The sequence below is a fragment of the Epinephelus moara genome, chromosome 1 (genome assembly GCF_006386435.1).
Source record: "Epinephelus moara isolate mb chromosome 1, YSFRI_EMoa_1.0, whole genome shotgun sequence".
Lineage (NCBI taxonomy): Eukaryota > Metazoa > Chordata > Actinopteri > Perciformes > Serranidae > Epinephelus > Epinephelus moara.
This window is the reverse complement of record NC_065506.1, coordinates 44,336,955-44,351,990: the sequence shown is the minus strand read 5'-3', so window position 1 is coordinate 44,351,990 and position 15,036 is coordinate 44,336,955. Positions and strand designations below refer to the sequence as shown.

The following is a 15,036-nucleotide window of genomic DNA, read 5'->3' as shown; positions in this document are numbered from 1 at the left end:
TGCCTAGTCTTGAAGAGCAGGCAGCACACTGTCTATGTGCCCTCACCCAGCCTTCTGTGTCTATTTCCAGCACAAATGAGGGCACAAGCAATTTATGTTGTGAGATGCGTCTGCTTTGTTGAGCTCTAATTTGGCACTCTATTTTGTCATTTTTTCCTTTTAAAATAATTAAGTTAGTAGATATTGAGAGCCCTCACAACCCAAACCCCTTTTCTTGTGTCTTCAGGTTCACAGCCCGACCTTGGCACTGCTACTGGAGAAAAGTCTGTTTAATGTGAGCACAGCAGGTATGTTAAATTTTTTACAACTGTGTTCTGTAGTGTGTCTTGAGCTTAATACTTTGCACGTGCAGAGCTACACAGAGGCAGAGCTGGTTTTCAAATGTTGGATTAAAACTTACTGTTTGTGATATAGTAAAGCACTCTTGTATGGTTCCAGCTAGTTGGTGAACTTCCAGGTAAATACAAAGGTCATTCTCTGAGGACAGACACATATCCTGCTGTCATGAATGATGTTATTTATACAGTTAGGTGCCTGGTCCACATAACACAAGCTGAATTTGTCATCAAAGCCAACAAACCTTTTTGGAAAATGGTTTTTATATGCATATTGATGTCACAACCATGCAAGTTGGATCAAAGCAAAATATGCCATCTGACAAATTGGACATTGTCTGCTGAAATATTTGTTATATTCTTTTATATCAAATCTCTGTCTGTTGAATAATTGTGCTGTTTATACAATGTAGTTTTTACAGTATTACTGTAACTGCATTTTCCTTTGTTTGGAAAGTGCACTGTGCTTCTTGCCCCTATTATTGTGTGCTTTGAGCGCCATCTTGTGGTGATTCAGTGAAGACTTTTTGTGCTATTTGGCACAGCCTATACAGTGCATCTCATCATGTCCTGTATGTATGTTATTGAGCCCTCAAAGTCTAATTTTCCTAAAATGTGTAATAGTCCTCTAGTGTGGTAAGATTATTTCTACGGTTCCAATATAGATTAACTGGTTCAAGATTTGTTTTTAGAAATTAGTGTCAGTATCTTGACAGAAGAAATCGGATCACAGCACACGAATGAAGAAAAAAATCGAACAAACCAAAAAATTAGATTAAAAATTGTAAAAAATGTTAAAATAAATAGAGAAAATAAATGTAAAAATCATCATTAACTCATTTCTTTTGAACTGTTTAGAGAACATGAGACTTTTCGGGCTCAATGTTTGACAAAAAAAAAACTTGCTATTGTACGTTATCTTGAGATTTGTTTTCAGTGTTAAAACTCATGAGTCAAACAGTGAGTTTATTTTTCTTTTAGGCCATCTTTGGAGGGGTGAGCACATAGAGAGAAATGAAGGGTTGAAATAGATGGAAAAATGATTGGAAGAGATGTGGAGCAGCAGTGAAGCTGCAAATTGACGCTAAATAAATGAGATCCACAGGAGGAAGACAAATTCTTTATTCATAACAATCAGATCATATGAGTCCATCCCGTGGCGTCTGACACAGAGAATTGTGAATTAAGACACACTTAACACCACCTGGAATCTTGTCTTTGCTGAGGTCCAGTGGTTTAACTCTTCCCCTTGCTGCAGTGATGGCAGCAGTGGACACTGGGATCTTGTGATATTACTGTTGGGTGAAGTTACAGGTGTAACACACTTCTGACTACACTCAACGACACCCATCAGAGAGGCTGCATTTGGTCGTAGGTAAAACAAGCTTGAACCAGAGAGGACAGCAAAGCAATGACTCCAGACACTATGGAATATAGCCTTTAAATTTGCACTGAGAAAACCTGCATTGCTACAATACTGTCCACACTCGTACATGTGCACAACACATGCATTGGTGTATTGTCCGGTGCAAAGGCAGTTGTGTATCTCAGGCAGACTTGACACTAGCACCCTCATGTGGCACATGGTTAAACAGCACTTCTGGGATTCTTCTTCTCTGGCATTCACTCTTTGCTCGATAAACTAGGAGGAACTACAGGAAGTCTTTTACTTTCTTAAACTTTAGAACGTGGTGTCCTGTGTCATAATTTGTGAAGGTACATACACTACATTAGACTGGAATACAGTGTTCCCTCACAACCTCACATTTTCTCAGGAACCTCCTCATTCAATAGACTCAGTGGCAGCTATATAATCCTGTGAAAATTGTTGTTGTATATTAACAGACCCTTAAACTAAAAGGCCTCCCCATTTGGCCTGTAAACTACACGCACTAAGGCGAGGACTGCTCTGTTGATACTGCCCTTCTCTGGCTTGTGTGTCTTTGACAGGGTGAGTGGTAAGGTGGCAGGGTGCACTGATGTGCCAGATGGTGGCAGTCTATGAATAATGCATCGCTGCTTTCAGTCAGACAGGTCCAAGCTGATCTGAGGTCAGCTGAATGACACAGGTGGCTGCTGGGTGGTTCATGCTGAGTGGTGAGGTGGGCCACCCAGGGGTGAGCCGGGCAGACAGGCTCTTGACATGCATTACTCATGTCAGTCTTATTTAGGTACAGGGCTCGGTGATAATTTTATCCCAAGGAGCACATGCACTTCTAAATGAAAAAAATTACAAGACATGTAGGAGCAAACTGAATTGCATACATTTTTTACTGCTTGTTTGTGTGTGTGCTCCTTCTCCTTGTGTGTGATCATGATGTGAAAAGCAATGGACTATGGAAGTGGAGGACCTTGTAGACCAGAAGCGTTCAATAAAATTTAAAGAGGTCAGTTACCTCAAACCTCATTATTTAATTTAATCTATCAAATAAAATCAACATTGTGAATTTACATATCATTTCAACAATTTATTGTCAATTTTCAAAGAAGGATACTTTCCACACACAGACACAATGAACTTGGAAATGGTCAGAGGCTGGCAGTTCAGGGTTTGGCTCTGTGTAGTGTGTGTGTGTGTGTGTGTGTGTGTGTGTTTGTGCAGTAAGTGTTTCCTTCAGTCTCTCTCTCCTTCTGTGAGTCATACTGTGTCGCAGACTTTACACCTGCCTTTTCTAGATAGTAAATCTCAGACACAATTTCCTGTGCTGCAGTGTTTGGTCAGCTGTGATAAAAATGGTACAGCGTATATCTGTGTAAATTTCTGTTATTAAATATCGAGGGCCTGTAAACAGCAACACCTTGAAATACATATTACATGAACCCAAACAGGCAATTTTAAATGGTACAGCTTTTCATAGTGCATATAGTGCCATATTTTTGTCCAAAAAGGTCTGTACTTAAAGTGCATTTTGTTAACAATTACCAATAATTTTGCACTCTTCGTTGGAATTTTTGCCCACTTGTAGTGCGACTTAGCTTGAGCTAAGATAATAATCAGAATAACTTTAATAGTATTTTTTGTTTTTTTTTGTTTTAGTTTTTGACAGACATTTCTTTTTTTTTAGATGTGAAACAGCTCATGGAACTGGCCCGTAACTTACTCTTTAACATACACAATTTAGTTTAGTAGGTGAAGGACTTATAATCTTAAACTTGACAACATGAAGATTAACATAAACAAAACAACATTATTTCCTTTTGAAGTGTTTGTTAATACATTAGCTGACAGGAAGTGAACGAGGACCAAAGCTGTTGCCCTAGCAACAGAACAGCAATGCAAAGGTCCATAGACTCCACTAGTTCATGCTTATACATGAACATGAATATCCAGTCTATTATCAGGTGTTTGGGGTATCCCCTTTAATGTGATTGAACATGTAAAAACCATATTCAGTTTATGAGAGACCCAAATATGTTAGCTGGAGTACAGCCAAATAATCTGCGATGTATACTGGGAATATGAATAACCCGATTTCCCTGAGCTCATGTAAACACCATATCCCGAATATAATTATAACCAGGACCTCTTGAATGGGTTTTTCATGTGCATGTAAAGAGTCTATGGTACGTGTCATTGCTGTTCTGTAAGGCAGTTTCTATAAGCAAGTTCATCTACAGGAAAAAAATGCAGCAGCTGATTAGACAAGCAGATGAAGACATTTAGCTGCTATTGATCAAAGTGCTTTATGTAAGATAAATATAAAACAATAATAAACAGTTAACTCAGATATAATCTGGATTTTTTTAAAGTCAATCATGTTTTTTTTGTGTGACTTTTCTCCCCATACGGCTAGCACAATAAATATAAATATTCCATAAATATTTTTATGGTGTTATTATTACACCATTAACAACCACAGATAATAATAACAAAGTAAATAATTGATAGCCTGTAAACTAAGACAGGGCTTGACGCTAACTTTTTTCCCAAGGAGCACATGTGCTCCTAAGTTGAAAAAGTAAGGAGCGCACAAAGAACTTTAGGGGCACAATGTAAATTGATCAAATAATGTGTTTTCCGTAATAAACGTGATGCAAATAGACATTTACAAGCAAAATTATTCAATGAATTTGTATACAAAATGTACAGAAAGGTAAAATCATCAAGTTTTGAAAAAGTATTGCAATTTAATTTTGTCTTTAATGTTATTATCTTATATATATTATCTCTGCAATATGATTATCTTATATAATGTTATTAGTATCCTAAAATATTCTCCAGGTCCTCTGAAACTCTGCAGGACTTATTTCCACCCTGCCCAGCAGCGGTACCGTGGCGAACGGTCCCTAACTGCGGGGAGAACAGAGCAGGCTTCCCCGGAGGTCCGCCGCTTTTCTCGGTCCCTCGTCTCCGCCACACTTTGACTTATTTCCACCCTGCCGACAGTGGGACTTATATTCATTGTGTCGACAGTGGCTTGGAAAACCGCACATAACCGTATCACACGGGGAAGAGGGAAGAGGCAAGGCTGCTGGAGTTCCTCCAACATTTGCGGTTAGATTATCATATTTTTTTTATTGACAAAAATATAGGCTGCTTCGGCAGATTTTTTTATGTGCACATGTGCCCCTAAATATTTTTTACAGTTCGCACACACCTATTTTTAGTCACAAATGCGAGTGAAACGCTTGCACTGTCGAGCGCTGTAAGAGACTGTGAGAGAATTTGCTACACTTATGTTATGTTTACAAAGATATGTTTACAAAGATATTTTCATTCTGCTGATGTCTTCATCAATTGAACTGTCAAATGAAGCGTGCTGCATTCCCATTGAAACTTCACACACCATGATCAGTTTGCTTTCCCTTGCCTCTGCAACTGCTGCTCCTAATCCATTAATGTAATCTGGTCAGGTTTAAGTGATCCGATTCTTCACCCTGGTTCCACTGTCTTTCACCAAATTTGGGTTTTCTCTCTCCAATAACTGCCAAGCTGGCGGTCGACAGTGGTGTTGCTCAGAAATAAGCATTCAAAACAGAAGGCACCAAGTGCTTCTATATACACATTTCTACAAATCCCTGAAAAGGTAAGATTTCAATACAGATCTTACAGTAAACAATCTTGTATTTGTCAGACTTTGGCTCTTTTAGCCACTCTACCGCGTACGGAGTTTGTTATATTGTTTTGGTGCCCATATTAGACGCTGGACACGTATGTCAGTGTTCTTACCAATAATCTGGTCCCAGCAGTATTCGGGGGAGAGCAGCCTGCTTGGTTTGTGAAGCCAAAAGTACTTATTCAGATGACTCTCATCATGCCACAGAGCCTCCACGTTGTTTCCTTTGTCCTCCATGATACCCAGAAAGCAGAAATCTGCCAAATTCTTCACATTTTCCAACAAGCCTCCAAAGACAGCAGCATGGTAGTAGTAATCTCCAGTTTCCATGAAGGCTTTGGATTTGGGGTTTCTGTCGTAGGTGAATCTGTTCTTTGGAAGTTTGTAAAACCACGCGTGTAGCAAAGCCACAGAATCCCCCAGAGCCTCTGAGCCAAACCTTCCCTTAAACACTTGATCCACATCAAAGCAGAACACATATCTGCAGTGGTGACGAATCTCTGATTCAATGGTATCTGATATTGTTTTCATTCGCATCATGGAGATGTCCTGCCACCTGGAGTGCTTTTCCACCGACATCACCTTCAGGCTCCGCTTAGGACCAAGGTCGATATTTGGTACCTTCTCTGGCTGATCCGTGAAAACGTAATATGTCACCTGTAACCCCAACATAAAGTGTTGTTCTGCTGTGGTAAGGAAAGTCTTGAGGTAGGCGTCAAGGTACCTTAGGTGGAGACAGAGAGACAAATAATTGCTTTTGTTCATAACTAAAATACTGAGAGAAACACTACGATAAAATTACCATATTTATTTAGGCAGGCCTTTATTTAAAGTCTCTTTAAAAAGATCTACATACTCACTCATTACAAATAAATAAATGAATGAACTATACCATAAAATTTAATTTAAAGACTATATATCCTGATCTGACTCTCTCTCTCGCTCCTAATACTACGCCATGATTGGTGCTAGACTAAGAACTGGGCGTTCAGTGCATTGATAGAGCAGCAAACAAGAGATAAGATATAGACAAGATCTGGTGGTTTAATAACACCCTGAGCAGAGAATTAAGTCATTCTCCCTCTGTGTGTTGTAATCGGACTCTCTTTGTTCTTTAATGTGGTAGATGAGGTCGCACGTGGATATGTGTGTGTTTGTATCCCACTGGCTTGCTAATCTCCGCCGCTCTGCACTGCGCTCATGCGGCAGTGGCTGGACAGTGTTGTGGAAGCAAAGTGCCCAATGTCCCGTTCCTCCCCACATTGACATTGTTGTCTCCGTCAGCACTGTTGCTGTTGTCAGCACTGTTTGCATTGTTACCATCGATAGATATGCTCTAAATGTGGTATATCACCTTTGAATTAAGTTTTATAGAATATAGATTGGACATTGAAAACTTAAAGTGAACTGTGCTTCTGGAGAAACAAACCTTCCCACAGCAAACACAGTGAGGGCCACAGTTGAATTTCTTTCGATGTGCTGCTGGTCGTAAAGATTAGGGTCGAACATCCCCTCCCAGATGATGGGAGCATTCCAAGACGTACGTGTAGCAACCTGTGGCCTGGCCCTGAAATGGAAGATAAAAACAAAGATTTAACAGCCATATAAGGCGGTGTATCGCAGCTTGTTCTGTGTGGGATGTTGTTCCGTATAAAATGACTATATTGTGAACATTTAGTATCATCATTTTTTTAAGCCACCGCCATGAGAGTTGCTCAAGTGTTTTTGTTCTCTCACACTCTCTTATGGCTCTCACCCTCTCACAGATACAAAAATTAAATGTCATTCGTTTTTGTGTCAGTAGGGCTCTGACTATTCTATTTAGACAGATTTTGCCACCATGGAGCACTGGTGTGTGATGTAGATATTAATATATGAACTGGAGAGCTGGAAGCTTTAAGTTTACAGCAAAACATCAACACTTCTGACTAGGGCTGCCACTAACGATTATTTTCATTGTCGACTAATCTGTCGATTATTTCTTTAATTAGTCGACTAATCATTTCATCGAAAAATGTGTTAAAATGTTGAAAAATGTCGGTCTGTCTCGCCCAAACCCCAAAATTACGTCATCTAATGTCTTGTTTCATACTCATGCCAAAGGGTTTTAGTTCACTGTCATGGGAGAGTGTGTAAAGCTGCCAATATCTGAACGTAAGAAGCTGCAGTAAGAATATTTTGGGGTACTTTTATAGTACTACTCTCTGAAAAATGACTCAAACCGATTAGTCGACTACTAAATTAGTCACCAATTATTTTAATAGTCGATTAGTCATCGATTAGTTGACTAATCGTGGCAGCCCTACTTTTGACCTGAGATGAGCTGGGGGGCTTCAGAAGAAAAAATCAAACCGGTTAAGGCTTGTATACCGTACCAGACTGGCAAAACCGAAAACTGACCCAACTCTTTCTGCACATACAGCCATTTTTTTCTGATTATGGCAATGATATGGGTAGGCATGTATTTCATTGAGATTTTATTTTTTATGTTTACCGTGACATCATTACTTCTTATCAAACCTCTCAGTAAAAGCAGTTGGACAACATGATGTGTCTAAATATACCTTAAGATAAATTGACTAGATTTCTGAGCAAAACTAAAAAGACATCACTTACCCAAAGTTAAGCGTGTCATCTACGTTGATGCTCTGTCTCTGTTCTCCTTTACTGGCCACTGGCGGGTTGTCCACAGGGACGAGGGTCGTTAATTGTCTAATATTGAAAAATGACCATCATGAGACTGGTATAACATTATTTTGAAGTGACTCTTGCAAATAAATCAAGTTAGCCACCACTGCTGACCCGCCAATTGTAAGATTTTGTGGTTCGGACTTGAAACACTCTATGAAAGTTAGACACCATCTGATGATCTCTCCTCTTGCTCAAGGCAGCTAGTAGACTAGCTATGACTAGACTAGTATAAAAACATTCGATAGATATATGAAAACTCTAGGTCTTAAGGTTGTTTGGTTTCACTTGAAGGAGTATAGTACATTTAAACATTACTCTGCCAAATCCACAAAATTTAGAGCAAGCTTATAGTTATCAGAGCTATTTTATACTCTGTAACCAGATTATACATTCATTTGTCCAAACTGCCCAGAGTGTCACTGTACACCGGCAGTAATAGCAGTTTCTTTTGTACTCCATAGCAGACTGGATTGAACTCTTTCCAGGGGTTTGTCTGACAAGACAATCAATGCCCCATTGTCTTTTACTTTGATTCAGTGGGACACTTAAAAAACTTGAAAAACACCTCAGTGTTTTTGTGCACCATAGGGTCTGCATCACAAGGAATCTAATAGTTAACTAAAACATGATAATAAATGGATAATAAAACAAAGCTAATCCTCTTTCCTACCACAAGTACCTGCACTGAGCCTATGCAGCCAAAACTAAAAGGTCACATTTCTTACCCAAACTTAAGCGTGTCATCTACATTGATGATCCGTCTCTGTTCTCCTTCACTGGCCACTGGCCGGTTGTCCACAGGGACGAGGGTCGTTAATTGTCTAATATTGAAAAATGACCGTCATGAGACTGGAATAAAATTATTTTGAAGTGACTAAGATGAATACACCTCTAGGGTCTGCATCACAAAGAATCTGATAGTTAAAGCTGCAGTAGGTAGAAAGCTTGAAACACGGGTGATTTTTGAGTCTCATCTGAGTTAGGTTTCGTTCGTCTCTGCCCTGAACCCCTCCTACCAGACGAGCACACGAGAATTTAACCTACTTGGTTCTATTTCTCCCTCTCTGGGACCCTTGGCTCTCCCTCTCCACGCAGCAGCCCTCCCCATCCCTCCCTCACAGACCCGCACATACTCCCGAGCCTCGGCTCTCGCTCTCCGCGGAGAGCCCTCGGCTCCGCTCCCACGGCTGACCCTTGTGCCCTCCGGCCGGGCCCGGCCCCACCTCACCCTTCCCCTCCCTCCGGGGCTCCGGGAACCGAGTTCTGTCTTCCTTTTTTTGGGTTTAGCTGTGTAGGAAGTTGTAGCCAATGCTGGAATAGCTATTTTACCTGGTGCACTGTTCGCCATTGCTGCTTGTTTTCCCCTTCTGCTGGCGGCACGGGAATGCGCATATGCAGTAGAACAGCCAATAGGAACGGAGTGGTCTGAGCTGACCTTTGATTGGTTGATGCACATCGGCAGGATATTGATCTTTAGAGGCTGAACACAGAGCCATGGTGAGGTGCAGAAACCTATTGTTTGTCTCAGACCACTTGATTTACATTATGCTTAGAGGATATTATAACATTTTTACTCAATTATACCAAAACAATGTTGCCTACTGGAGCTTTAACTAAAACATGATAATAAATAGATGAAAAAACAAAGGTAATCATCTTTCCTACCATGAATACCTGCACTGAGCCTATGCAGCCAAAACTAAAAGGTCACATTTCTTACCGTAACTTAAGTGCCTTGGCTAAATTGATGATCTGTCTCTGTTCTCCTTCACTGGCCACTGGCAGGTTTTTGGCAGGGCTGAGGGTCGCTAAATGTCTAACATTGAAAAATTACCATCATGAGACAGGGTTAAAATTATCTTGAAGTGACGCTTGCAAATAAATCAAACTGGCTTGTATGTACTCTTATCAGTCAGCAAGGGCATTAATAGTACTGTGGTACTCACCTTAAATATAAGGAAGTGAAGCTAATAACAAGCAACACAAGACAGCAGAAGGTTCTAGCACTCCATGTCTTGAGCCAACTGAAATGATGTAAAAGCAAACAAAAAGGGACAACCTCAGTGCAGGCAATATAATATATGGTAATAAATGACATGCAGTCTTTGATATGGTTGTGATTTGGGTGATTTATCCCAGTAAAAAGAGAACCAGCTTCGTAGTCCTGAAAACCCAGAGTTAACCCTGAAGTTCGATGCAAATCCAAATCCTGCTTTGTAGTACAGGCCTCTGTTCACCAACTATAATTAAATGTTTTTTGTGTTAAGTTGTCTTGCCTATATTTACTCGTACTAGTTACCTCATAGCTGTAAAAAAAATTCTCTTAATTTTTCCAGCAAACAAACTCTGGCAGGAGGTGAAGGTATCTTTTGGCTGGTGGATACAATGGCACCTGAAAGAAAACACATTGCATTGTGGGATTGTTAGCAAAGCAGTTTACATGGCATGGACGCAGTTGTTACAACAATATATCTAGCATAAATTTCAGAATTCTAAATCACAAAATTAAATGTCAGAGTAAATATAGAGCACTCGAAAGGGTCGCTGTAACAATTGGCGTATTGGAAGTGAACGGCCATGGTGTGGGGGTCACAGTTCGGTGCATGTAGCTGCATGCAAAATACATGGTATGTAGACTGATGCACGCCAATTAGCAATAGCAACAGGTGCTGAGGTTAGCATAACAAGCTGATTGGCATGCAAGTCAGTCACTCTCTGGTGAGCCCAAATGAAACTTTCGAGCTGGGAGACACACCTGCAGGTTTCCAGTCAGCTACAGCAGGAATGGAGACAGAGCTGTGTAAGAGACAAAGGCATGGAAACACATACAACATGCCAATGCACATTCGATGGCATTACCCAGATTTGTTGATTAGTGGGACGAGAAAAAAACACCCTGGAGCCAAACTTTTTGTCACTGCTGCTTTCAAGCAGTCGTTATGCACAAAACAGACGGAATAAAACAATCGCTGAAGCAGCTAACGTTTACATTAGAGGATAGCCAAAGTGTGACTAATTGAAACACTTGTCCTAATGCACTAGTTTTACTTTTTATTAGTCTATATATTTTGTATTTTCAATTATAAGCACAAGAGACGCCTTTCAGTTTTAAAGCCTGTTGTGACCTGTTGCCTTCAGTGTTGGTGGTGTATAATACAGAAGTGTTTGAAATATTCCCCATTTTTATTATACAAAGCGATTTTCCCTGGCTTTGACACTTGCACTACTGTCTGTTCAAAATTAATGAAAAGGAGCATATTCTTTGAATTTGCTATTTCCGCTTGTCTGTGTCACATTATAGTACACCCCTATAATAAAATAAAAAAGGGAGTGTTTCTGGACCCTGCTGAGGACTAATATTTTCAATCCAAATTAGACAAGGTTGCTCACTCAAATTCCATGTCTAATTATTTTGATAATTACTTGATTAGTGATCATACCTCTTGTTATATTATGATAATTTAACATTCACAGAAATAATACAAATAAACGCAAAACAACTGAGGTAAACCAGTGACAGTTTTCCCTTTGTGCCATGACTTGGCTAAAATGTGTACCGCTTACCATGACAAAACCAACCAGACTTTAACTATAATATTTTTAGTCGAAACAAATTGAATGGTGATGCAAAATTCAATGTCTTTTATCTTTCTTAAATGGCTCCTGTGAATATTTACTCTGGTCGAAAAGGTCTCATACTTCAAGACCACTGATGACCTTATATAATGATTAACAGGCAGGTGAATAAAACAAATTATTCTCCACCTCTTTTTTAAAAGTTATTGACACACATGACCAGCAAATTTCTCAATCCCAATGAAGTTTTAGCTTTTAGATTATATTTAAAATAACGCAGTTGTTTGAAAAAAACAAAACAAAACAAAAAAACGTAATTTATGACAATGAAGTGAAAATTGTTGTGTTGAACAGAGAAACAAGGGAAATACAGGCTATAGGTCAGGCTATAGATAAAACCGTAGCTTATTCTAAACAGTCAAAGCGAGCCACACGTTTCCTGACAGAGACATTGCTGAGGAATTACCTGCACGCAGGTTGTCTTCAGGTAGAAGTCCACAACATACCCAGAACATTAATAGGATCTACGACCCTCGGGACACTTTCTGTGGATTTTTCTGCGGCGGAGATCTCCCTCCGTGTGTGACATTCAGGGAGTGGCTCATCTGAAAAGGTTCAGTTTGGATACGCTGGTTTTATTGCCTTTCAGCGCCTTGAGCGTTGATACACATGCCATACAGGGTTTTTTCTATCAGAGTCCAGACCAGGAACTTTGTGACTTGGCACAGCATGAGGTCAACTTTGCTGTAATTAAGACAGGAGAGGAAGATGATTGACAGGCATCTCAGAGCAGGTTCATCGGTCAGTCTTTTACTATTTTCCACTCTTTTATTATTTTCTTTTTAACAGGAGCTCATTCAGCTAATAGGAATGTATTTACATGTGTTCATCATGTGCCCTGTTTTTCCATTTTAATTACATTTTTTTTTCAGTAAGTCACAATATCTCATTTAATACATTGTGTTAATAAGCATCTTATTTGTAACCTACAAGAGCTAAAGGCACTGTAGTGGGAGGACAGGTGTCATTTTTGTGTAAAAATGCATGACACTTTATGCCTGCTGCATGTGTGCTGTTGACCTGCACATTATGCATAGCTCACCTGTGTTTTGTGTTCTTACGAAACATGTTTGCCACCTTGGACTTACTTCTGCCATTCACACTAGTCTGCATTTACTCCACGACCATAATTTCCCGAGTAGTGCCAGAAAGATGATCTTCCATTCCAGCCAGACAAGTGCTTGCAAATGCTCTCAGCAAACATGGACTTTACACTCCTAGATTATAGGAAAGGTCCATTTGCCCCACCTAGGAAGCGTCATTAAACTGTCGGCCCCATACTCCCTCTTTTTATCATATCACTACAAGTCTGCTGTCTGTTCTCACAGTCGACTATTATAAAATCTTTTTCAACCCCATCCGTCACACACAGATACACAATCCAGCTTCCTGCATGGACTTTAAAAGCTGCTGCTGCTTAATGATTAAGCTCTAGAAAACAACACTGTTATTATTCTAAGTTACATGAAGAGGCAATAACCTACGTTTTATTCTGCTTACTGAGACCAGGTTCAACCCTGCTAACCATACACTGAAAATACCATCGCACAGTAATTCAAATATTTTATGAAAGTTCAGCCCACTTGCCAAACAATCAAGATACAAAAACTACTTGTAAAGTATAGTTTGCTAATTATAAAAGCATCAAACAAATTAAGTGATAGAATAAGATCCACACATCCACATCCAACACATAAGAACACAGATCAAACATCTATATGGAAATTAAAAGCAAATGACCTGCAGTGCATTAAAAACATCAGCCATTTTGCATAATAATTTCACCTGATATAAAAAACAATATGACAAATAAAAGTTGTAAATCATTGTTATGGAGAAACTGGACCCAAAATGCTAAACATGCTTGTTATTTAGGCACAAAAATGACTGAAACAATTGATCATTTAATATAACATATATAACATTATAACAATATATACAATATATAAAATTTAATAGCTGTTGATTTTTTGTCAATCAAGCGATAAAATATCAACTTGTTGTAGCTCTACATATCTAGTTCACAGCTCTTTAATTACTTGATATCAGGGATTATTATCAAAAGTCTTTGTTTATTAGATGTGCTCATGAATAAAATTTGTGTTGACCATATTTCTTTTGAGTCCTGTGGGTTGTGAGGTGGGAAACCAGCACATCCCTTGTGCTGATCAGATTGGGATATGGGGAGTTTGGAGGCCAGGACCACATCTGTTGGTGGTTTTAATATTTTGGCTGATTGGTGTACACACTAGCAGGATATATGATAGTGTTCTGGCCATCAGTATGGCAACCGTTGTCTACAGGATTGGACCCACATCTGCCTTTGACTTGTAATAAAGAGTGCTGTACAACAACACTTACTAACTGGTAGGGGGAAGTGTTTCAGAGCCATCTGAGTTTTAATTCAACACTATGTAGCCTTCCAGCAGTTAACTTGACAATGCAGCAAAGATTTGTGCTTTGTGCGATTATTTGTCCCATAAGCCTTGATCTTACTGGATTAGCTTGCTTTAGCCTGCTGTGACATAATGAGCCCCTTCTGACACATGCTGTAGATTGAATTTAATAATTATTAAACCCGTATTAGAAACCCTACTTTTAATCTAAATATCTAACACCATAGGACTGGGTAATTGCATCAAAACTAATTTTTACATAACATTTATTTTGAGTTGTGTTGGTGCCCACAAACACAACTCCAATGTCCATTTTCAGCTGTAACTGTAACATTTAAAGATATGTAGTTAAACACAGTGGTCGGACCCCTGACGTCCTTGCGATTGTTGTGGCCATGCATTTCCCATTTTTCACTGAGTTTCCTCAAATGTGTGAAACAGCACTCCTCTGAGTTGAAATTGCTGTCAGTGAGTTTGGTCAAATACAGGATTGCAGCCTTATCGGCATCTACTGAAAGAAAGGAAGGTGAAGTTAGCATCCTTTGATTAAAAGATGGTTATGTATCAAACAGTTAGATGTGGTCACTGTTACACTCTGGCCTCACAACAAACACCATTTAAATAAAAAATAAATACTGGGAGGGGTACCTTTGTTTGTGTTACTAAGGATACCAGCTCTGGTGTTTTTGTAAGATTAACTAGCAGCAATGTGTTTTGTCAACAGACAAAATGGCCATCACAGGGACATAGTGAGATGTTAAATATGACATGGATACTCCATCTCTATGAAAGAAAGGAGAATGGATTTCAGTGTGAAACTAGTATAATGTTCCTGAGAGTTTTTCACATTCCTAACTGACTGAATCAACCATAACTTGTGCTTCATCTATTCTGTTGTGTGTACTTTAGGCATTGCAGGTG

At 39.4% G+C, this 15,036-nt stretch overlaps 1 protein-coding gene across 2 annotated transcripts; it reads right to left on the bottom strand.

Annotated features, from left to right (window-relative positions):
- Positions 1-1,502: 1,502 nt before the first annotated feature.
- On the bottom strand, positions 1,503-12,397 carry LOC126391504 (alpha-1,3-galactosyltransferase 2-like). 2 transcript variants are annotated; one of them, XM_050046347.1, is made up of 8 exons: positions 12,126-12,397; positions 10,383-10,475; positions 10,030-10,107; positions 9,804-9,899; positions 8,809-8,904; positions 8,009-8,104; positions 6,822-6,959; positions 1,503-6,116 (listed from the first exon to the last, which is right to left on the bottom strand). In XM_050046347.1, the coding sequence occupies exons 2-8, from the start codon at positions 10,385-10,387 to the stop codon at positions 5,432-5,434; spliced, it is 1,194 nt and encodes a 397-aa protein (XP_049902304.1). In that variant the 5' UTR covers positions 10,388-10,475; positions 12,126-12,397; the 3' UTR covers positions 1,503-5,431. The 2 variants fall into 2 exon arrangements, with proteins under 2 accessions (XP_049902304.1, XP_049902314.1); XM_050046357.1 differs by lacking the exon at positions 8,809-8,904.
- Positions 12,398-15,036: the final 2,639 nt, after the last annotated feature.

Excerpts from the sequence above, each read along its gene's own strand:
- LOC126391504 (XM_050046347.1), bottom strand. Across the intron at positions 8,105-8,808 it reads GATGACACGCTTAAGTTTGG|ACAATTAACGACCCTCGTCC; the intron begins GTAAGAAATGTG and ends TTTCAATATTAG. Across the intron at positions 6,960-8,008 it reads GATGACACGCTTAACTTTGG|GGCCAGGCCACAGGTTGCTA; the intron begins GTAAGTGATGTC and ends CTTCCATTTCAG.